The following is a 23468-nucleotide window of genomic DNA, read 5'->3' on the forward strand; positions in this document are numbered from 1 at the left end:
AAACAGAATAAACATCAGCGCACAGTGTTCCAGAACACTGAACAGGTGTATATGTAGTTGTGAGTGAAATGTGATTGAGAGGATTGGGTCGAACTGTGCTGCAGATTTCACAGCCAGGTCTCATAGACCTATTTATGAATGTACAGGAAGGACAGGACCAGCCTGACTAAAGACAGAGAGATGAATATACTATATTCATTACATAATACAACAATCTGCTTTTTTCACGTAGATTAAACTTGGAGACAGATCTATATTAGGATACATACATTTACACAAGTATACCCTGTAATGGTGTTTTTATGCAATCTTTTCCATTTGCTAACTGAGACTTGTTATTGCACTTGTATATCATTTGTCTTTTCTTGGTTTTGATTACATATTGTCAACATTTGTAAGAGCCTTTGGATAAAAGTGTCTGCTAAATGAAATTTATATTTCTGAAGGATCATGTGAAACTTAAGGCTGGACTAATGATGCTGAAAATTTAGCTTTGAACACAGCAACCAATTCAATTTTACAGATATTCACTTAGAAAAAATCTATTTAAATTAGAATGATATTTCACAGCTTTTTACTGGATTTTTGATCAAATAAATGCAGCTTCTGTGAACATTAAAAAATCTTACCAACTCCAAACTTCTGAAGCCTGTCCTCTATGTGACTCCTGGACTATTGGTGCAGATTTAATGAGAGACAGACTGGTTTGTATATGACACTGTGAGTGACACAATAACCTGTGCTGTTTGTCACTAATACACTAGGAATACACTTTTATTAGACACAGTTATCCCATAAAGAGGCAAATATACACATGAAGTGCTTTTAATACAAAGTATTAGACATTCAGATTAGAACAGGGAGGGATTGTAATAGTAGGAGGAGGAGGATGGAGTCAAATGTTGATGAAAGAGATGATGTCGCTAAAATATTGTCAAGGATTCTGCTTTCTGGATTGATCTGGGAAGATCATTCCACTACTAATCTTCTGTACCTAAGTATTCTGTTACAAAAACCTCAAAAGTTTAAAATGATTTAGTCATTACTACAGACTTACCATGATCTTCACTTTAGAATACCGTTCCCAATAATTGGTAATCCCTTTTGAAGGATTAGATAATACACTTAAGTCATGAACTTCACTTATTATTAGAATTAATGATAAATAGTCTACACATTAATTTAAAGTAAATTATACATACTGATACACAGATTGGTTCATATTAATTATTAACCTTTATACAATAGTTCTTAGTAGTTCTGTGGGAGGTATGAAAAAATACTAGCTAAAAGTGAACTACCACATTGGAATAAGCACTATAAATTACTAATTCATTAATCAGAGATTCTTGTTACTTTATATTAGTTACTTAAGTCTTAATATTGCATTACTTATTTGTTTCTGGTGATTATTCATTATTGATGGAACAGTTTTCTAAAGTGTTTCAGGTTTATGAGTCTGAAGAAAGAATGTTAATTTAATTACATTCTTCTTCTTATTATTTTTTTTGTAATTCGCTTTGGATAAAAGCGTCTGCTAAATGACTTAATGTAAATGTACAGTAGATCTCTGTAGATCATGTGACACTGAAGGCTGGAGCAATGACAGAAAATTCAGCTGCGCATCACAGAAATAATTTGATCAGGAGTAAATTACCCTCCTCCATCCCCAACTCCTCCTTTCACCACAGTCAGGACTTGGCTTTCTGATATTCTTTTTGAATCAGACTCCTTTTATCCTGAATAATGTTGTTACACTTAAACATATCAATTTCCATGCTCATTCATGACGGGGAGTTTTTGCCCAGAACAGAACCATAACACCAGTCTAAACTGTATGCTAAGTGTCAATCATTTTGATGATACTGGCCCTGACAGAACTTTTTTCATACAACTTTCTTTTCTTTACATTACAGTGCAAGTTTATGACAGCCTAATAAAAACTAAAACAAAACATTCTAACTGATATATGGGTAAAATACATATGAAAGTAAACAAGATTGAAATGGACAGTCGATCTAAAAATGAAAATTCACTGTTAATTTACTCACCCTCAGACAATCAAATATTTACCGTTCTTAACTCTTTGGTGATTCATAAAATGCAAGTCAATGGCTAAAGGCACCCTGAGAATCAAAAAAGCATATCAGGCAATAGCAAATCAATACCTGTGACTTCTGAATATATTGAGGTCTTATAAAATGAAATGATTGGCCTGTGCAAGAAACTGAATATTCTGGAGGCGTTGCCACAGTTCTGAGTCTAACCCAGAGAAACCTAACCTCTGTCCTAGCTTTACCATCCAGCAAATAAAAAATAGCCAAAGCCTGCTCAGTACATGACACTGGATGCATAGACAGATGGTGTCGGGCCTCTTCGACCCAATCCTTTGATTTCCCAGAAAACCTAGGGCACTTGCACTCTCTTGGTACATAAATCACCAAGAGAAAAGTGCAGCCCGAAAAATGGAGCGCAGCTGGAGGAAAACAAAACTAGAGGTATTTCGTATTGCTTGGCGGGAAAGTAACTTATCCTACAGAAAAGCATTAAAAACTGCTTTTTATTCAATACAGTGGCTAAATTAAAGAAAAAATAAAGCATCAGCAGGTGTTGATATTTCCCAACAGCACAACAGTAATGACTTTATAATAATAATAATAATTCCTTACATTTATATAGTGCTTTTCTAAGCACTCAAAGTGCTTTACATTGTCAGGGGGTATCTCCTCATCCACCTTTATGAACTACTTTACTTCTAAGATCGATACTATTAGGGTAACCATTCAGCCATCGCTTCAAACACTGCACTATAGACCCCCTGAGGAACAGTTCCACTCATTCTCTACTATAGGAGAGGAAGCATTGTATACTTGTTAAATCATCTAAACCAACAACATGTATGTTAGACCGTATACCATCTAAGCTCCTCAAAGAGGTGCCTCCAGAAGTCATAGATCCTCTTGTAATGGCCTTCCCCTTTAATTTGTTTTGCTTCGCGTCACCACTAGATGGCGAAATACATTTATTGCATATACACTTAAGGGAGAGGAAACAAAGCAATAGTATTTTCACGTTTGTTTTTGAGCTAACAAGCTTGAGAAAATGGTTCAAGATTTAAGCTTTAGTATCCCTTTGGCAAGCAGAGCGAGCTATGTTAGCTTGTTTTCTATGTATTTTTTTGGTACCATTTGTTGATTAATTTGAACAATGTTAAATGTGTAGTGAATGTTTGTTTGCTTGTTTGTTTATATTGTGAATGTTGATTGAGTTTATTTTGGTTTGATATCAATGTATTGTTTCTTTTATGATTTCTTTGTAGTTTTACAGTACCACCATGCTGTGATACAATTGTTATGGTGCTATGAAGTTAATGTGTAAACACAGTGTTGTGATGCATGGAGAACATTTGTAACAAAGAATTGAGACAATGAATACTTCAGCAATTAAGTTTATTGCATCTTAAAATAAATCGAAGGCTCCTGTTGAAAACTCTTGTTTCTTTTATACAAAGCTGAAGGGCCGCTACACCTCTTCTGACTTTTATCAACTCATCATTGTCATTAGGATATGACTGTTATTAAGCCTCCCATTAAAAAAAAAAAAGAAAAAAAAAAAAACTTGAAACCAAAGAACTTGTTAATTATAGACCGACATCGAATCTCCCTTTTCAGTCCAAGATACTAGAAAAGGTGGTATTCTCACATTTATATTCCTTCTTAGAGAAAAGTGGTATCTGTGAGGATTTCCAGTCAGGATTTAGAAAATATCATACAACTGAGACTGCTCTCCTTAGAGTTACAAAGATCCTGCTCTTATCATCCGATCGTTGTTATATAACTCTTGCTATTGGATCTTAGCGCAGCATTCAGAACGAATCAGAATGAGCTTTATTGCCAGGTATGTTTACACATACAAGGAATTTGTTTTCGTGACAGAAGCTCCGCAGTACAACATAATGACAGCGACAGAACAAAAAACACATAATAAAAGAATAAAATACAAATAAGTAGGTAAGGGATGACAATATTCAAATTGACAATTGTATGGCAGGTATATTACAAAAAGCAGTTATGTGTGTACAGGTATATTATGTGCAAAATTTAAGTGTACACTAAGTATGTGTGTTAGATAAATAAGTGTATGTGTATATACATATAAATAGTGTAGTGTGTTCCACAGTTATTATCAATTGTCCATTAGATGGATTGCTTGAGGGTAAGAAATTGCCCCTGTGCCTGTGTTTTCTGTCTAGGTGTTGCAGAACATAATGCAGTCCAATGTTTACTGCATCGTCCACAGACCAGTTTGCTCTGTAGGCAAACTGAAGAGGATCCAGCAAGGGCCCAGTGATGTCCTTCAGGTGGGCCAGCACCAGTTTCTCAAATGACTTCATGACTACAGACGTTAGAGCCACAGGCCTGTAGTCATTTAGTCCTGTAATTTTGGGTTTCTTAGGGATGGGGATGATGGTGGAACGTTTGAGGCATGAAGGGACTTCGCACAGCTCCAGCGATCTGTTGAAGATCTGTGTGAAGATGGGGGCCAGCTGGTCAGCACAGGATTTCAGACAGGCTGGTGTAACACAATCTGGGCCTGGTACTTTTTTCTTTTCTGTTTCGGGAAGACCTGGCGCACAGCATCCTCACTTATCTGTATTGCAGGTGTGGGGGAGAGGGGGGATGCAGGAGGTGTGAATGCTGTGAACGGATGTTTGGAGAGGTGCTCAGGATGGGTTGCAGGAGTTGCTGGCTATTTGATAGCAATCTGTGCTTAGAAAGCCACATTTCTAACATTTGTAAAAAGTATTCTAAAAAACTATTCTAATTCGTTGAGATCACGCTTTGAATAAATGTTTTTGAATAAACACTTTGAATCCTTGAATATAGTTTTACACACATCACTCAAACACAGAACCAGGAAACAGGAATCACATGAGTTCGGGGAAAGAGAAAGTGAAAGTGTAGCTGAGGTGTTGTGTGTTTGTGACTCTGTATTTCTGCAGTAAAATGGCAGAAGCTAGATTTTCTCAGGATGAATTCTTGTGTTCAGTGTGTCTTGATCTCCTGAAGGATCCAGTGACCATCCAGTGTGGACACAGTTACTGTATGAGCTGCATTAAAGACTGCTGGGATAAAGAGGATGAGAAGAGAGTCTACAGCTGTCCTCAGTGCAGACAGACCTTCAGTCCAAGACCTGCTTTATTTAAGAACGTGGTGTTTGCTGAAATGATGGAGAAACTGAAGAAGACTAAACTTCAAAGTGTGGTTCCTGCTGGAGCTGGAGATGTGGAGTGTGACGTCTGTACTGGAAGAAAATACAGAGCGGTCAAGTCCTGTCTGGTGTGTCTGGAGTCTTACTGTCAGAATCACCTTGAACAACATGAGAGTTGGTTTAAAGGAAAGAGACACAGTTTGATTGAAGCCACTGGACGACTGCAGGAGATGATCTGCCAGAAACATGAGAAGATCCTCGAGGTTTTCTGTCGCACAGATCAGAAGTGTATATGTGTGCTGTGTACAGTTACTGAACATAAAAACCATGACACTGTATCAGCTGCAGCACAGAGGACAGAGAAACAGGTATTTAACACTAGACACTGATGAAATATTGCTGACACTCATTTCATATGTGTTTATATCAGCACCATATTAACAGCTTACAGCATTCACACTGTTCACCACAGCAGAAATGAACAACAGCTGCACACAAACACTTTCTGTTCAGTAAAACTGACTGAATCCAGGTTATTTTAGCCCTTTATAGCTTCACTTCAGTCCTTTATTTTCTGTCTAGAGCTGCAGCTTAATTACACAGAACACTTTCATAATATACACTCATAGTGTGAAACAGGCCTTAATCACACATGATAGATAATTTATGAAAGATGGTAGTAAATGATCAATCATCTCTTCTGGAGTTTGAACCTACAGCCATTGATTATCAGTTCAGATAATTAACCTTTAAAATGCCTCACCCTACTTTTCCTGGATTGATCTGTTCATGATGATTTAGAGCCAGTAGTTTTCTGTGAGATTGACGATCATCTGTTTGTCCTGCAGAAGCAGCTGAAGGAGACTCAGAAGACGCTCCAGCAGAGAATCCAGCAGAGAGAGAAAGATCTCCAGCAGCTGAGAGAGACTGTGGAGTCTCATAAGGTGAGTCTGGAGAAGAAGAGAAGTTTGTCTCCGTCTCAGTTCAGACTCACTGAAGCTGAATCACTGTGTGTCCTAACAGCGCTCTGCACAGACAGCAGTGGAGGACAGTGAGAGGATCTTTACTGAGCTCATCCGCTCCATTGAGAGAAGCCGCTCTGAGCTGATACGACTGATCAGAGATCAGGAAAAGACTGCAGTGAGTCGAGCTGAAGAACGACTGGAGCGACTGGAGCAGGAGATCAATGATCTGAGGAGGAGAGACGCTGAGCTGGAGCAGCTTTCACACACACAGGATCACATCCAGTTCCTGCAGGTAACACACATCTAGAAGAAAAGGATCATAGTGGACCTGAGTGAAAGATATCAATAATGATCGATCTAATCATAACTTTGAGCTGTTTCTCCTGATCAAATCTACTCAACTCTACAATGAGACTCCATTGATGTTCTTGAGCTGTTAGATGGACATTTATGTTCTTAGCAGATGTTTTATCATCCAAACTGTTTACTAGAAAGTTCACAAACAGTGTATGTGGTGAATACTAGGATCTGTAGCTCTAATGTGATATAATGAATATGAGAAGAATGAAGCTGATGAAGTGAAAGTGCTGGATTGAGGAGAGTTACTAAAGATCAAATCTGATGTTCCTGCAGGTTACTGAGTGAAGTGTGGAGCTGATGAGTTTGATTTCTGTTTTCTGTAGAGTTTCCAGTCTCTCTCAGCAGCTCCTGAATCTACAGACGTAAATGATGATCTCTTCAGTTCTCTCTTCTCTTCTGATGATCTGAGAGATTCTGTCCATCAGCTGAGAGACAAACTTGAGGATTTCTGCAAAGAGGAGCTCAAGAAGATCTCAGACAGAGGTAAAGTCCTGGAGATTCATCTGCTCTCAGAAACCAGTCCATCATCATCTCATATCATGGAGAACATCATATTAGAGATGTGTTAGGAATAGATACAGGATCATGAGAATCACTCTGTTCATGTTGATTTCCACAGTCACATTCACCAACATTGATCCCAGAACCAGGAAGGACTTCCTACAATGTAAGTCAGTAAGAAAACCAGCAGAAAACTCTCTGAGTGTGTTCATGTTCTTCCTGTAGAAGGAGAAAGAAGAGTTTATAACTGATGATGTAAATGATGATGTTCACAGATATCTGTTCATCTGTACTGAGACACTGATGATACACTGAACATGAAGAGATCAAACAGATTCATAATTCCTGATTCTGACGTGTTTTATCTCCATCAGATTCCCGTCAGCTCACTCTGGATCTGAACACAGTGAATAAACACCTCCGTCTGTCTGAGAACAACAGAGTGATTACTAACACTTACACACTCCAGTCGTATCCTGATCATTTAGACAGATTTGATTATTATCATCAGGTGTTGTGTAGAGAGAGTGTGTGTGGACGCTGTTACTGGGAGATTGAGTGGAGTGGAAGTGTGTTTATATCAGTGTCATATAAGAGCATCAGCAGGAAGGGACGGGGTGTTGAGTGTTGGTTTGGATGTAATGATCAGTCCTGGAGTTTGTATTGCTCTTCCTCCAGTTACTCATTCATGCACAGTAACATACAGACGGATGTCTCTGTGAAGTCCACCAGCAGTAGAATAGGAGTGTTTGTGGATCACAGAGCAGGAACTCTGTCCTTCTACAGCGTCTCTGACACAATGAGCCTCATCCACACAGTCCAGACCACATTCACTCAGACGCTCTATCCTGGGTTTGGGGTTTATAAAAGATCATCAGTGAAACTGTGTTGATGAATCAGAATACACTGACGAGAGATTCTACCCATAATGCTTTGAGCTGCATGATAAATCTGTAACAGTGTTATTACTGAATCTCTTCTTATCTCTTCATGACTGTGATGAGTGGTGCGGGGCCGAGGGCCGTGGGAACGGAGCGAGGCCGGTGGAGTGATTGGGAAATGAGCGACACCTGCTCCAGTCACCGGTCTCGAGTCCCACGGAGGAGATCATTGAGTGGAGCAGGTGTCGCTCATTTCCCAATCACTCCACCGGCCTCGCTCCGTTCCCACATAAATGTGATAAATCCTCACATAGACAGAAAGATCAGTGTGTGTGAGTCCTGCTGAGTGACTGTGTTTCTGTGCTCTTCACATCCTGCATTTGTATAAATTAAAATCAGTCATTTAGTTAATCATTAATAATAATTATTAATAATTGATATTTTCATTATTAAAATATTATTTTAATGATTTTTAATGTGTTGTTTCTGTTCTCTGATATAAATAAAGCTTCTACACACTTGACGAACAAAGGAGATGTGTTTTATTCCTCTGTGCAGATCTCCAGAAGACAAATCAAGAACCTTGTTATAGTTTCTTCTCTCATCCTAAAATCATTGACATAAAAAGCAGATAAACTCAAGTAAGATCAACTCAATTCAGTGGAATCAAGATTTGAGATGTACTGATGTTGATTTTCTTTTATAACCGATACAGATTATTTGTATTTGCAGAACCAATATATATTTCATGTTTTTGTAACATTTAATCTTCATATCACAACAATAAAAACTTATTTTTAATATCAGCAGCAACAATATTAAAACAACATACTAAAACGAATAGTCCAATGTTTTCAGTTGGAGAACATGGAGCCAGTTTAATATCACTGCAAACAGCTTTCTGTAAACCATCACATCAGTAAGTGCCACAAAAGGGTGCTTTTACATATATCAAGTTTATTTTGTGACTACAACAATGCTGGATGAATGATCAATAAAAAAACAACACTCGCATTAGAAAACAAACCTTTTACTGAAAGTGGCAAGACAGAGTTGTTGGCAGAAATGTTGTCAAGTCACTAAGACACAACAGTTTAAACTGAACTCAGTGAACGCAGAAGAACAAATAAACTATCGCATGTTGTATTTTTATTTAATTTGTTAATAAAAGTTCTATGTTCTATGTTGTATTTAGTTCAATTTACGCTGAATTGCCGCTCATATGAAAGTGAAAGTAAAATGCACACAACACTTTTACAAGCTATTTAAAAGCGACACTAAGACTTGTAGACTTCCCCAGAGTCCACACTTTGGTGACGTCATGTAGTGCAGACCTATAGGACCCTTGGTGCGAGTCCACGAGGGCGCATTGAGAGGTATTTTTGGGACAGACTCGATCGTCACTCCGGAAATAACGGTCTGGTTGTTTTTTGACAGGAGCTGCAGGTACGGGGAATATGCTGCCTATTGTTGTTGTTGTTTTAACCATTGTGTTTGCAAGATGGCTTGCCATGCAGAGAAATGCACGGAGGAAAGGGAACAGGTTTCTTTTCTTTTGCAAAATATTATCTCCATATCAACTACACAGCCTGCTTTTGCTTATGCCACCTGGGCATTAGACAATATATACATGCTTATTTAAATAATGTATACAGTTGTAATAATACATAATGTTACATTTGAACTAAGATTACAATTTTAACACATAATAAACATGTGCGTGAGTTTCAGATGAATTTACAGGTTTAAATATAAATACTAAGTTTACATATGATTTAGTAAAGCCCTGACATTCGGTTCTATTTATTTAATGAATCATAATGCGATCCTTTTATTCAACGCGCAATTATTATGTGTGAGATATCAACCACTCCTCGATGACCATAATGTTTGTATAAACTGTAGTTAACAACTGGTAAAATGTACACCTAGGTCATAAAAACCGTAATGATACCAACACTTAAATATTTTGGAATATGGACTCGTAAGCAACGCAATTCAAGCCCTCGGGACCGAAAGTCCACATGAAGTGCGCCATTTGGGACAGGGCCTATTTCAGAGGCCTTAGAAACTCACGTATCACATATGACGGAGTAGGGTTAAATGACCTCTGACCTCTGTGAGAGTCTCTGAGCGATGACATCATGAGGGTGGCCCTCTCCTGCACCTCCTGCTCACTGCGGAAGGTAAACGTGAGGACGTGAGGTGGCTTGATGAGACACATTTCGTGACATCGAGCTGATTTGATCTTGTACTTCACTGAGAGCTGATAAAACTCTGTCAGAGACTGAGAGAGAGAACAGATCATCATAAACCCTGCAGCTTATTTACAGTGTTGGGAAGGAAATGTAACTAAATGCAATAGGTTACAGATTACAAATTACACTACATAAAACACAACTGCAATTACTTTATTAAAGTCATGTAAAGTGTGTCTGATGATTGTGCTGTGTGTGTGTGATTGTTCTCAGGTGAACTTGTGATTGGTGCAATGGATCATGGGAAATGTAGTCCATGGTGTACTGTGTAGTGTGAAAGTCTGTGTGCTGAATTGACAGCAGTTCAAAGACCAGGGGCCTGTACCATGATGGCAGCTGAACAAATTCAGAATTACAGGATTCATTTTGAGTTGATAAAACCAAACCTCTCCAATCCTGCTTTGTTGGTACCATGATGCTGATCATCAACTTTCTTTGTCAACTCAGGCTTTGATCCTGAGTTTGTGGAGCACGTGCACATGAATGTGTGACATCACTGATAAACAGCCAATCACGAGCCTTGCCACTTTAAGCAAGTTTGATTTACTTCTCGTGAGAGGCCCAGCGAGATTCAAAACTAAAGGTTAAAGATTATGCTAAAGGTTAAGAGACTGAAGAATATGACAAATTTAAACGTCAAATGAAAAATGAAGTAGGACAAATAAAATAAATTATCTTGCTCAATCAGTGCAGTCACAAGTGAAACTTGTTAACTTAGTTTATACATTTGAAAATATATAGTGATAGAAATTGGAACAAGGTCAGATTTTTTATTTTTTTAATAAAATAAACAAATTTGCAATCTTTTGATAATACAGCTTATTTATATTACATGATCTGTATGCATTCATATTTATTTAAAATAAACTATTTATAATAACTGTTAAACTAAAATTGTTTGTGTGTAATAGATAAATAATAATAATATGAATCACAATGACAATAATTTTAAATGCCTCTAAAAGACAAGCCACTTACATGGTACCTAAAACCCAGGATTAGTGCAAACTAACCTGAAACTTTCATGGCTAGCCAGCTTCATGGTACAGTTCCCGGATCTTGACATGTTATTTTTGTTATTGTCTTCAAGTTCTACATTCAGCACAATATTGCCCATTTTAAATTTGACATATTATTAATACTATATATTTGGGATTTATTTTTGTTGTCTCTTGTAAAGGGAACGTTTTTATTTAACTTTAGCATTGCAGTTTTATATAGCCTAATGTCTACAGTTTGTAAGGATTTTCTCCATACTCCAAGTTAAATAAACAATATTTATTTTATTAAAAACACTCTTTAAAATTGGGGACAGTGTATGTAAATTAAGTATGATGTATTTAGAGTTTTGCACTGCCTTGTCTTTTATGCTTATCAACAATTAACCATTACTTTATCACAATAACAATTTAACTATATTTTATTATAACTAACTTTATATATATATATATATATATATATATATATATATATATATATATATATATATATATATATATATATATATAAAGAAAAAAAATCGATAAAATAGAATTAGAACAGAGAATGCTAGAGTTATAGGGTCATATAAAGATGGGGTGTTTATTATTATTATTATTATTATTATTATTATTATTATTATTACTAAGCAAGATCAAAAGTCTTTTATTTTGCCACTCTGTACGGCTGTCGCGTGGTGACGTCATACAAACTGCGCCGCGACGTTTTCGTTTTGCTGCTCTGTGACAGATGAAAGGTTTGTTTTGAGCCCTTAAGCAATTAAGGACCTAAGTGTTTTAAAGTTATGCTTAACAACATGATAGTATTTCCGACAGCAGTTTATGTCGGTAATTCTGAACGTAATGTTTTATTTTTGTCTAGTGCTTGTTTCTCGGCAAGATGTGTGAATCCACACATTAGGAAGAGAGTGATTGACTTATCCTTTGTTTTTGGTGACTAACGTTATATCTTAAAGGTGACACCGAAAAGTTTCCAGATGTGCCTGACACAACTCTTGTAGAGATGGAGTTTATTAAAGTGGAGATTGTGGACATGAGTGATCCAGAACGGTGCAAAGTGAAAGATGAAGATCATGAGGAACAGAGAGGTTGGTATCCATTTATGATTGTTAAAGATTAATGAGAAACATTAAAGTGAGGTTGTTGCATTTATGTATTTGTGAGATGATTTTATCCAAAGCAAGTTTCAGTTGAGAGCGGACTGGAGCCGGAGCTACTTCTCTCTGTTTATGTCTGTGTCGAATCACGCAGGTACTGTGCTCCTCCGCGGCGGTACCTACTCGAACCAGTCTAAAATAGTCCGAATATTAACATTTATTATAAGTGTACCGTTGTGATTCAAGCCAAAAACAAGGGTTGAAAATGGATTCATGGTGTACCCGCTTATTATATCAATTTTGTAAATTATTAACACAAAAAAATCCATGGACTTTAGCTTTAACATTCTGATTCTAACAGAGAAACTGACTAAATCTAAATGGCCTTAACATTGCATATCAGTAATGTTAACATGTCTGTCAGAATTAGAGGTTGACCGATAGTGGATACTGATCAATTCATCTGATAGCATTTATGTGCCTCTTGAAACTTGCGTTCTGAAAGTGAATGTCACTTTTTGTTCATCCCAAAGAGGCATAGAATCACTTTCACAGACTTTAACATTAAATGTTCCTCCTGGGGGAATGACCTGCCTCAATCTGAGCAGCTGAGCCCTTAGCCTTCTTCAAGAATCGGCTAAAAACACATCTCTTCCATCTTTATTCGACCCTCTAACTTTAGCACTCACTATTCTGATTCTATTGTTACAAAAAAAGTGTCCCTTTTAGACTTGCACTCTATTCATTCACTGCTTGTTTTCTTAAAAAAAAAAAAACACACTAGCTTTTCTAATCATTTTGTGTTCTGTCTGTTTGTTTTCTTTATGTTTGTTATAAAATTAATAAATGCAAAAAAAGGCCTCTAATACGAGCTTGCTCTATTCTTTTTCTGTTCTGTTTTCTTTTTATGTATTATATTATTTAAAAGCCCTCGCTACGTGTACTGTGTTAGGCTAACTGAGACTTGTTATAGCACTTATATATCATTGCTCTTTTTGTTGTTTTTGAGTCATATGTTTGGATAAAAGCGTCTGCTAAATGTAAATTAAAGGCATGTATTCTGCAGAAAAATACTTTATATAAGATGGTCTTGCTTTATACTGTGTACTGTATGTTGCATTTTAATTCTGAATGTGTTCAAGATTGTTAGATTTAAAACAGTTTATATAGGCTACTGTTGTAGTTCAATGAACAGCAGTGCATCATATTGTAAAGGACTTATGTTTTTGTAGAGTTTCTGTCCTGTGAGGAAATAAAATATGAATACAAGTTGTGAACACAAGTAATGTTTTTCATTACACTCCACCACTTTATTTTGCAAACGAAAGGAACAAAGTTTATTGCTAGAACATTAACAAATAGTTGCTAATTACAATTGCGTCTGATGTCGAAGGCTGCTACTGAAGACTGTTGACCGCTGCTGTTGATGAGCGACTGTAAGTTTGTAAATTGACTTTATATATTCCGCTGCATAAAAATAAACTGGGTTGAATACTTGTTTAAATATGTTCACCATGGTCCATTTATGCACATTATAATCAACGATAGAATAAACATCTTAAAATCACATTTGTTAAGATATAAGTCAACATTTAAGTGCTTTATATTTTGATTTTGAAAGGCCTCCTGTAGCGAATCAATGCAATTTTTAAGAAGAATATCCATATTCAAATGTAATAGTCACATTAATCTAGCTTGTGCTCACTGATGTAAACTGAAGCCGTTCCTGGGGAATGATGCATGAGGTCAGTGCTGCGTAAGAGCCGCTCAGGAGTAACACGCGGAGAGATCAAAACAAAACAACGGTCACTAACTGCAAAATAAGGATTTGCAAAGAAGAATATCAGAGGATTTTGGTATAAGCCAAGAGGAGACTGGTTTTCTTTTGCTAAAGTAAGGAAACTTTCCTTCCTGAAGTGATTATTATGTTTTTGAATATGGATATTTTCCTTACAAAATGCATCGATTCTCTACAGGAGGTCTGTATTCGGAGCCGTGTGAGACACTTAAACATTAAACTTCTCAAACGGCTTGAAAGATCAAGGAACATTTTTAAAATACCTCCAACTGAATTCATCTGAAAGAAGAAAGTCATATACACCTAGGATGACTTCAGTCAATTTTAAGTTAAAGCTAATATTGTGCTAAATTTTAAATTTATTATTGTGTGCTTTTGTAAACTTTGCCAATGAAAATACTACCTAAAATTCCACAGCAGAAGTTTTCTGTGTCTCTAAACAACACGTCAGTGTTCAGTTTCTGAATTAATCTGTGTTTTGAACGAATCTTATGAACCAATGTTTCAAAGCCCCATTGAGCTGGGCTCACACTACAGGAGTTTTAAAATCCTCCCTGATTATGAAGTCTGGCATCAGCTAGGCCTGTCACCATAACACATTTTGCTGGACGATAGAAATCCAAGAAATGATTGCGATAAACGATAATATTGTTGTTCTAAGACCAGTTTCAACTAATATAATGATAATGGCATAATAATGCAGGTAGACCTTTTCAAAGAATATTTAATACTGAAAACGGAAAACATTTTAAATATCCACAAGAAATGAACAAAACAACCAAAAAGCAATAAAAGCAATGGACTGTCAGTCTCTGTAAAAAAATGCATCTGAATAAATACCAAAAACAATAAATAAAATGAATGTAAACAAAACTGCACTTAAATATAAAAAAATATATATAAAAAACATAAAAAATATTAAACATTAGGCACAGACATAAATAGTGCCAGTTATGACCTTTGTAAACAAACAAACAAAGCCTCAACAGGCCATATGCAAAAAAAAAAAAAACTTTTGTAAAATAATTTATCCAGCATAAAGCTTTGTTCAAATAATTTCTGTCTATGTCCACCAAGGACGAGAGAGAGAGAGAAAGAGTTTTTATGGCAGATTCCAAGCAAGAAATACCAAAATGTTGACTTTGTGTGGCTTAAAATTAATACATTTTGTATGTTTGTATATGCCAGTTATGGATGCTCATATTGACCGTTTAACTGTTAACCGAAAGTAAAAAATTTGACAGATTAAGGGGCTGTTCACATATCGCGTCTTTTGGGTGCTCAAGTTCGTTATTTCCAACGTAGATGCACGGTATGCACACTCATAATGGAAGCGACGCCCACGCCATGCGACAAGCTCGTTTTTTTCAGGCGCGTCCACACCACATCTAGTTAAAAACATCTAAACTTTTCAGCATGACGCAAGAGCACCAGGTCATGTGACAAGAACCAACTCAATCACCTTCCTTCAGGTGAAATTCCCAGTTGTTTTTGAGTTACAACAAGGATTTTCGGTGGTGGAAATCCATTGCTGAAATTTCCTTGTTGTAATGTATATGGCAGCTGGTGGATGCTTAGCAATGCGCTTTGGAAAGAAGGAGAAATCAAAACATCTTCCGTGCGTTTTTAGGCCCGACATGTGAACGGCCATAGTAATATACATGTTAACTCACTGGGCGCATTGACACACGCAACCACACGCCTACAGACATATTTAGCTGAGCAAGATAAATGAAGCAAGTGAAAAGTAGGCTACTATGTGGGACCATATCAACAGAAAGGGCAACAAAGTTATTTGCAAAATATGCTACGCAGTATTAAAATAAAGCAGTAGTGCAAGTACAATGCAAAATCACTTGCGACGCAAACATCCACAAGCAAATGAAAGGCGCTTTCCAAAGCTGGCCGCTCTAGTGAGACGTTATCTCTTTATTCCCGGGACATCTGCCATCGGAGAGAGTGTTTTCTGCCGTGGGCTGTCCACAGGCTGGGCTCCAGACTAACCCCACATCACATCATGACGTTACATTTGAAAAAATAAATTATCGCGACCAGAAAAATTATCGAGGTAATTTTTTTATTGTGCGATTAATTGATTTATTGACTATCGCGACAGGCCTAGTTGCAGCACACGCATAAGGAAAATCTTTGCAGATTATCTTCCCTCAAATCTTAAACATGCGCACACTACAAGATTTGAAAATCGTGGCGCATCATCACATACTACAATATATTATTAAGATTATCATGCACCTCATGTGATCTCATTCTGCAGCTCGTCAGCAATGTTGTTAACTAAGGTGCTAGCAGCTTTCTGCACTCACCCAGTGCATTCAAAACAGAGATGATCTCACCCCAGCGCTTCTCTTTCTTCTTACAGTTCTGATACATCTTGGACACATTATTCAGACAGTCATGTTACTCCAAAACATCAAGAAGCAGTTTACTGCGTCTCCACCATCCGACGGACATCAGCTGTTTTGCTATTACAGAATGACAATACTGATATAATCATATAGCCGTAATCATCCCGATAAACCATAAAAAGGGATGGTTCACCAAAAGTAAAGAAATTCTGTCTTCATTTTGGCAACTCACCCTCATTAGCATCCCTAATTTAAAGTGTAATTAAAAGTCAAAAACTAGCAGTTCAGGCTCCAGTTATTTTCAGAGATGTATAGTAACGAAGTAGAACTACTTCACTACTGTACTTAAGTACTAAAAGGCGGTATCTGTACTTTACTAGAGTATTATTTTTTTCTCTTACTTCCACTTTTACTTCAGTACATATTTTCGCTTAGTTTAATACTTTTACTCCGATATTTTTTTATGTGCTGCATCGTTACTCGTTACAATTATAAAAATGTTACGAATCATTCCATTACAAACCACTGCCAGAACTGTAGATGAGAGGTTTGATGAAGCTGCCACATCATTGAGTGAATCAAGCGATTAAGAAGACTGCGCGTGCTGACTGAACTGCTGTGAAGAGAGAGATGAACACCGAGCCGAGCCAGATAATGACTCGTTCATGAGTCAAGAACCGGTTGCATCGGTTTTCGGATCACCAGTAGTTCTTTCTGACAGTTCGATTCAATTAACCAGTTGAAGAAAACAGTTCACCGATTCTTTTGCGCTCGACGTAATGGCGTCATTGGCGTTGACTGCAAGCCTTCGGATTACCTGGGCTCATAACATTAGCACAGAATCAGTTCAGAATCAATCACCAAAAGAACCAGAAACTCTGTGTGTCGGTCTGCTTCACGCTGAATCGCACATGCGCAGTATCATCAGCTCCTCGGTTCTCGAATCGGACGCGTCTGACAGAAACGGTTCTTGACTCCTGATCGTGAACGAGTCAGTCTGTTATTCGTTATCTGGCTCGGCTCGGTGTTCATCTTCAGTTCTCTCTTCACAGCAGTTCAGTCAGTGTACTGTGTGAGTAAATTAATTACTCCGGGATATTGTTTTGTTTGAACTCAGAGGGAGTGTCAGACACATTAAACAAGTTAACAGCTTAAGTTATTTGTGGATTAATGCGTATTGGAGACGCGAACCGTTTAAAACGATTCAGTTCGATTTGGTGAACTGTTTCAAAAAGATCAGGTTACATCGAATGATTCGTTCGCGAACTGGATATCACAAACTCCTTTGTTTTTAACTGTCTTACAACAGAAACGGAAGAGAAGACAATGCTGAATAAAATCGTAGTAAAATCGTGCTATTTTTGGACCAAAATGTATTTTCGATGCTTCAAAAAATTCTAACTGACCCTCTGATGTCACACTACTTTGATGATGTTTTTCTCACCTTTCTGGACATGGACAGTATACCGTACACACAGTTTCAATGGAGGGACTGAGAGCTCTCAGACTAAATCTAAAATATGTTAAACTGTGTTCCAAAAATAAACGGAGGTCTTACGGGTTTGAAACAAAATGAGGGTAAGTTATTAATGACATAATTTTGCAAATTGGGCGAACTAACCCTGTAACCCTGTTTTTTGTTTACAAAAAGTTAGTCAAAGGAATTGTGATTGTCCTTTAGGTTAATCATTTGAAATAGTAAAAACAATATGTTCAAACTTTTGATTACTTTCTTTAATAACTACATAACACAATACTTGTACTTTTACTTTCAGTACTTGAGTAGTAAATTTTAAAATAGACTACTTGCAATACTTAAGTACAAAAAATGCTGAATACTTCTACTTAAGTGTGGTGCTTAAAGAGCACTTCAACTTCTACTCAAGTCACTTTTTTGATAGAGCACTTGTACTTTTACTCAAGTATGGGTCTCTAGTACTTTATATATCTCTGGTTATTTTCATTATCATTAACAAATAACCTGTATCTCTCACCATTGCTATGTGATAAAAGCGCCTATTGGGAAACACCTGTTGGCACAATTATGAAATCCTGCGAAGGCTGCATCTTTCTAAGGATGCAGTCCTTGAATTAGGACACAGCTATTGTTACAGCCTAGGGTGACGCATTGTGCAAACTATCAATTATTTGTGATATGTAATGTAATTTAATATAGAACTATGTGAATGGCGTGGTATGATTTTCCGTCTGCTTTTTCAAAACAAACAACACAAGGTGTGAGTGATTCTTTCTGTAGAGGCCGCTCTCGCTCTGTTTAATGATAGCGGACACTTCTCAGCCGCTCCAGCATCGGATGCAACCTGAAAAACTATCAGCATGGATTTAACTATCGGTGCCGATTAATCGGCAAAACTGATACACAGTCGACCTCTAGTCTGAATTACCTTGTAGCATCACTTAAAGTGAAATGTACTTTAGTGTAATGTACTTTTCTTGAACTGATTTATTTTTGATTATTTACATTTTAGACCAGATGGAGGTGAAAGAGGAAAGAGAAGAACCGAGTGACATCAAGGAGAACCACTTTATTGAAGACTTTAAAGTTGGAGAAGAGTCTTTAACTGAAACAACAGAAGCCAAAAATTCTTTCTCCTGCCCTCAGTGTGAAAAGACCTTCACACATAAAGGAAACCTTAGGGATCACATAAAAATTCACATCGGAGAGAAGCCTTATGTGTGCAGTCTGTGTGGAAAAAGTTTCATTCACAAAGGAAGCCTTAATGGTCACATGAGAATTCACACTGGAGAGAAACCGTTCACATGCCACTTGTGTGGAAAGAGTTTCACATGTAAAGGAAGCCTTACTTGTCATGTGCGGATTCACACCGGAGAGAAGCCTTTCACTTGCCCTCAGTGTGAAAAGAGCTTCTCACATAAAGGAAGCCTTAAGTGTCACATGAGAATTCACATCGAAGAAGGGCCTTTTGCTTGCAATCAGTGCGGGAAGAATTTCACACAGCAAGAATACCTTAACAATCACATAATGATTCACACTGCAGGGAAACCGTTCACATGCCATCTATGTGGAAAGGGTTTAACTTGTAAAGGAAGTCTCAAGTGTCACATGCGAATTCACACCGGAGAAAAGCCGTTCGCGTGCCTTCAGTGTGGAAAGAGCTTCACAAATAAAGGAAACCTTAAGATTCATGCAAGGATTCACACCGAAGAGAGCCCACTGACTTGCCTTCAATGTGGAAAGTGTTTCACGCATAAAGAAAACTTAAGGTGTCACATGAGAGTCCACACCGGTGAGAAGCCCTTCACGTGTCATCAGTGCGGAAAGAGCTTTGCTCGTAAAGTTATCCTTCAGAATCACATAAAAACTCACTCCGGAGTGAAGCCTTACACATGCAACCAGTGCGGAAAGAGCTTCACAGATAAAGGGTACATAAAGCGCCACATGCGAAGTCACACTGGAGAGAAGCCCTTCACATGTCCTCAGTGTGGAAAGACTTTCACGCATAAAGGAAACCTTAAAATTCACATCAGAATTCACACCGGAGAGAAACCCTCCAAGTGTCCTCAATGCGGAAAGAGCTTCACACATAAAGGACAGCTTAAGGATCACATGAGAATCCACACTGGAGAAAAGCCATACACGTGTCCTCAGTGCGGAAAGAGCTTCAAATGTAAAGGACACCTCAAGACTCACATAAGAACTCACACCGGAGAGAAACCTTACACGTGCCGCGAGTGTGGCAAGAGCTTCACCGTTCAGAGAAGCCTGACCATGCACATGAAATATCATTCTGGAGATAAATTGTATGAGTGCTCTGAGTGCGGCAAGAGGTTTGCAGAGAGCAATACCTTTAAAACACATTTGCTCATTCACTCTGAAGAACGGCCATTTAGTTGCGATCAGTGCGGGAAAAAGTTTATTCTGGCGGCGCGATTAAAAGCACACCTGAAGCTTCATACGCATGAGAGACCCTACTTATGCTCTCTGTGTGGAGAGAGTTTCAAACTGCTCGGCAGCTTAAAATCACACCAGAAAATACATGCTAGTGAGAAATCACATGTGTGTCCTGAGTGCGGTAAGGCTTTTACCAGAGCAACATACTTGAAACGGCACCAGCGGACACATGCTGGAGAAAACCCTGGCATGGGTTCATTCGTTCAAGAACCCTAAAGCTACAAGAATGCATAAAGGAGAGTAGCCAAGCCAATGATTGGTGGACTGGCATTCAACCCGACTGTGTGACAAACAGTTTGGAAAATGGATTTTAAGCACATCTATTTATCTACTTCACATTTTTCAAGAGTAGAGCATTGTGAAGTTTGTCTTCGGTAATGAGTAAATGGTGTGAGATTCAGATGTAGACAAAAGTAGAATTTCACCCAAAATGGTGCTTTTTTAAGAGGGGTTAAATAACCTAATGCTGATATTTATGCTCTTCAAACAAATGTGATGCAAGTTAAAATGCTACCGTATTTTTTGGACTATAAGTCGCACCTCAGTATAAGTAGTATCAGTCCAAAAAGATGTCATGACGACGAAAAAAAAAACATATATAAGTGGCACTAGACTATAAGTCACATTTATTTAGAATCAAGAGAAAACATTACCGTCTCCAGCCGCGAGAGGGCGCTCTCAGTGTAGACTACAGGAGCACACAGCAGTATAGAGCACCCTCTGGCGGCTGCAGACGGTAATGTTTTCTCTTGGTTCATTTCTCTCGGTTCATGTCAAATTAATTTTGATAAATAAGTCGCACCTGACTATAAGTCGCAGGACCAGCCAAACTATGAAAAAAAGTGTGACTTATAGTCCGGAAAATACGGTAGTTAAACATGCCATTTATACCACTAAGACACTAAGAAATTGTCATTTTGACATACAATAAATATTTAAAGGTGCCATATAATGCATTAATACAATATTATAAATTGTTCTCTTATGTCTGCATAGAAGATATGTGGCTAAGGTAAGAGCAACAAATCTCCAGAAACAGTTTTACATGTCCATTGACAACATTAGGATTTGTCCCTAGAATGAAATGGTCAGTTTTTACCATAGACTGTTTAAAAACATGGACGTAGTGTCCTTGACATCACCCATAATTTTCCGAAGAGCGTTTTTGAAGCCAAAAGTGAGAGCAAAACCAAAATCCTGACAGCGCATCACTGCATGAAAATCCCGGATAATCAAAAATGGGTAGAAGACGGGAGCTGGTTTTTGAAACCTCGGCCCCCCTAGCGTGACATCGGTGACAGTAGCGGCAATCCACCTGTCACTCAAGTGGCCACGCCCTTAATTATGCAGAACTTTAAGGCTAAATATGATTTAAACGGATGAGTTATAAATAAATTCACCCCCTCACAGTTGTCATGAAGGGCAAAGTTAGCTATATAGACCAAAAGTCTGTTATGTTCTGATTCGCCTATTTTTCATTGGCCTTTTGCTGCACAAAATTTACATAAGGAGGAGGAAACTATGAGGTTTGAGGCTCATGGTATGTCATTTCCATGTACAGAACAGTTATTATTCAGCTATGTCAAGGTAAATACAGTTTTCCATTCTGTGGCACCTTTAAAATTCCATATTGTTGCTGCTTTTGTCAAATATAAAAGAACACTGAACAACTATTGTTGATGCCCATAATTATAGGAATAATTGATCTAATAATGAAAATAAAAATTGCTGTTAATTTAGGTACTCCCAGCCCTTACAAGATGAAGGCTATTTTTATAAGGTTATATATCTTCTGTAGAACATGAAGAAGATTTTAAGCTAAAACCATGGTTTTTGGTGATTAATAAAATATAAGTAAATGACTATCGTCACTTTGAGATTGAAAAAAACAAAACATATCAAGAAGCACAAAATGAATAGCCGTGGTTCTTGATGATATATATTGAGGTCTTATGAAGCAAAACAATGAATCTGTGCAAGAAAATGAACATTGTTTTCAAAATTATTACCTGTAATCCAGAGCCTCAAGGAAACTTGAAACTTTGATGCTTTTCCATGCTTCGCTCACAAATTGAACAAGCAAGCTACTCATTAAAGATGCACATACCTGAGTTTTCTCTTTTATAAGTGGAAAAGAAAGCTGGTTTTCTGTGCAATCACATTTCAATAGCTGTAGTAGGTTATATTCCCTCCTTTGTAAATATTTTTGTATTGCATGTCTTAGCCCTTTAGTAAAATAATTGTTTGGTGTATGTTCTATATGATTGCTGAATGAAAATAAAGTTAATCTTGACTTATGTCATTGAGGTCCTTTTTATACTAATTAGCAAGTTATAATTTCACATATTTAGCCAACTGGCTTTACAGCATACTATTATTATACATTTTGGTATAGTATGTTGTGCTACTATTGCTATAAAAAGCACTTGAAGTCTTACACTTTTAAGTAGATAATGTTGCATTCACGATTAATGTAAATCTTTACTAAAAATGTCAGAATTGATCTGTAGTTGTTAATGTTTTAAATAGCTTGAGGGATTATCAAGCTTATTGTTTTCAGTCAACTTTGCACTGACTATTGCTAACATGTCCTGTATTTTCTGATATTATCAAAAGGGAATTTTTTTTGTGTGACTGAGGTTAAATTTCACATTTTATACAGTACATTCTGGATATCAGAGCATGTTGTAATTTCACAGACGAGTCAAAAAGAAATTGCCAAAATATTACAATCATAAGATGCCGTTTTATTTTATTTGTGATTTTAAGACCTTAAATGGAAGTTATGACGTCATAACTTCCCATTGACTCCCATTCATTTTGGCGTCACTTTGACAGCGAATAACTTTACATCTGAGGCGTTTAAAGACTCCGTTTGTCCATTATTAATTTCTAAAGATACACGACAATGTATAAAGTGCTCCATTACCTTCTATGTTACATTATGGCCCCGTAGAAACAGTTTTTGTAAAAAATAGGCTAACGATTGCGCCATAACCACTCGACTCTCTGTCGCATTACCGTACAGACAGGAGCAGAAGCTCGCAGGCAATTAACTTAATATGGCGTACTGGCGTTACATTTTAAAATACTATACAA

The 23468-nt window shown here is 37.3% G+C and overlaps 2 protein-coding genes across 3 annotated transcripts; both read left to right on the plus strand.

Moving 5' to 3' along the window:
* The first annotated feature begins 3970 nt into the window (after positions 1-3970).
* On the plus strand, positions 3971-8051 carry LOC127950440 (tripartite motif-containing protein 16-like). Of its 2 annotated transcripts, XM_052547493.1 has the most exons (9): positions 3971-4010; positions 4253-4360; positions 4456-4596; positions 5050-5579; positions 6060-6155; positions 6235-6468; positions 6860-7019; positions 7156-7203; positions 7412-8051. In XM_052547493.1, exons 3-9 carry the CDS (start codon positions 4458-4460, stop codon positions 7927-7929), a joined length of 1725 nt encoding a protein of 574 aa, XP_052403453.1. In that variant the 5' UTR covers positions 3971-4010; positions 4253-4360; positions 4456-4457; the 3' UTR covers positions 7930-8051. The 2 variants fall into 2 exon arrangements, with proteins under 2 accessions (XP_052403453.1, XP_052403454.1); XM_052547494.1 differs by lacking the exons at positions 3971-4010; positions 4253-4360 and having other exon boundaries at positions 4443-4596.
* A 3797-nt stretch (positions 8052-11848) lies between these two features.
* LOC127950439 (gastrula zinc finger protein XlCGF57.1) lies at positions 11849-22666 on the plus strand. The gene is made up of 3 exons (XM_052547492.1): positions 11849-11911; positions 12131-12262; positions 18925-22666. Exons 1-3 carry the CDS (start codon positions 11905-11907, stop codon positions 20583-20585), a joined length of 1800 nt encoding a protein of 599 aa, XP_052403452.1. The 5' UTR covers positions 11849-11904; the 3' UTR covers positions 20586-22666.
* Positions 22667-23468: the final 802 nt, after the last annotated feature.

Source organism: Carassius gibelio, chromosome B2 (genome assembly GCF_023724105.1).
Source record: "Carassius gibelio isolate Cgi1373 ecotype wild population from Czech Republic chromosome B2, carGib1.2-hapl.c, whole genome shotgun sequence".
NCBI classification, from domain to species: domain Eukaryota; kingdom Metazoa; phylum Chordata; class Actinopteri; order Cypriniformes; family Cyprinidae; genus Carassius; species Carassius gibelio.

Coding starts and splice junctions, on each gene's coding strand:
- LOC127950440 (XM_052547493.1), top strand. CDS start 4,458: ATGGGGATGATGGTGGAACGTTTGAGGCATGAAGGGACTTCGCACAGC. Junction 4,597..5,049: donor TGTAACACAATCTGGGCCTG/GTACTTTTTTCT, acceptor TCTTGTGTTCAG/TGTGTCTTGATCTCCTGAAG. Junction 6,156..6,234: donor AGACTGTGGAGTCTCATAAG/GTGAGTCTGGAG, acceptor GTGTCCTAACAG/CGCTCTGCACAGACAGCAGT.
- LOC127950439 (XM_052547492.1), top strand. Junction 12,263..18,924: donor AGATCATGAGGAACAGAGAG/GTTGGTATCCAT, acceptor TTTACATTTTAG/ACCAGATGGAGGTGAAAGAG.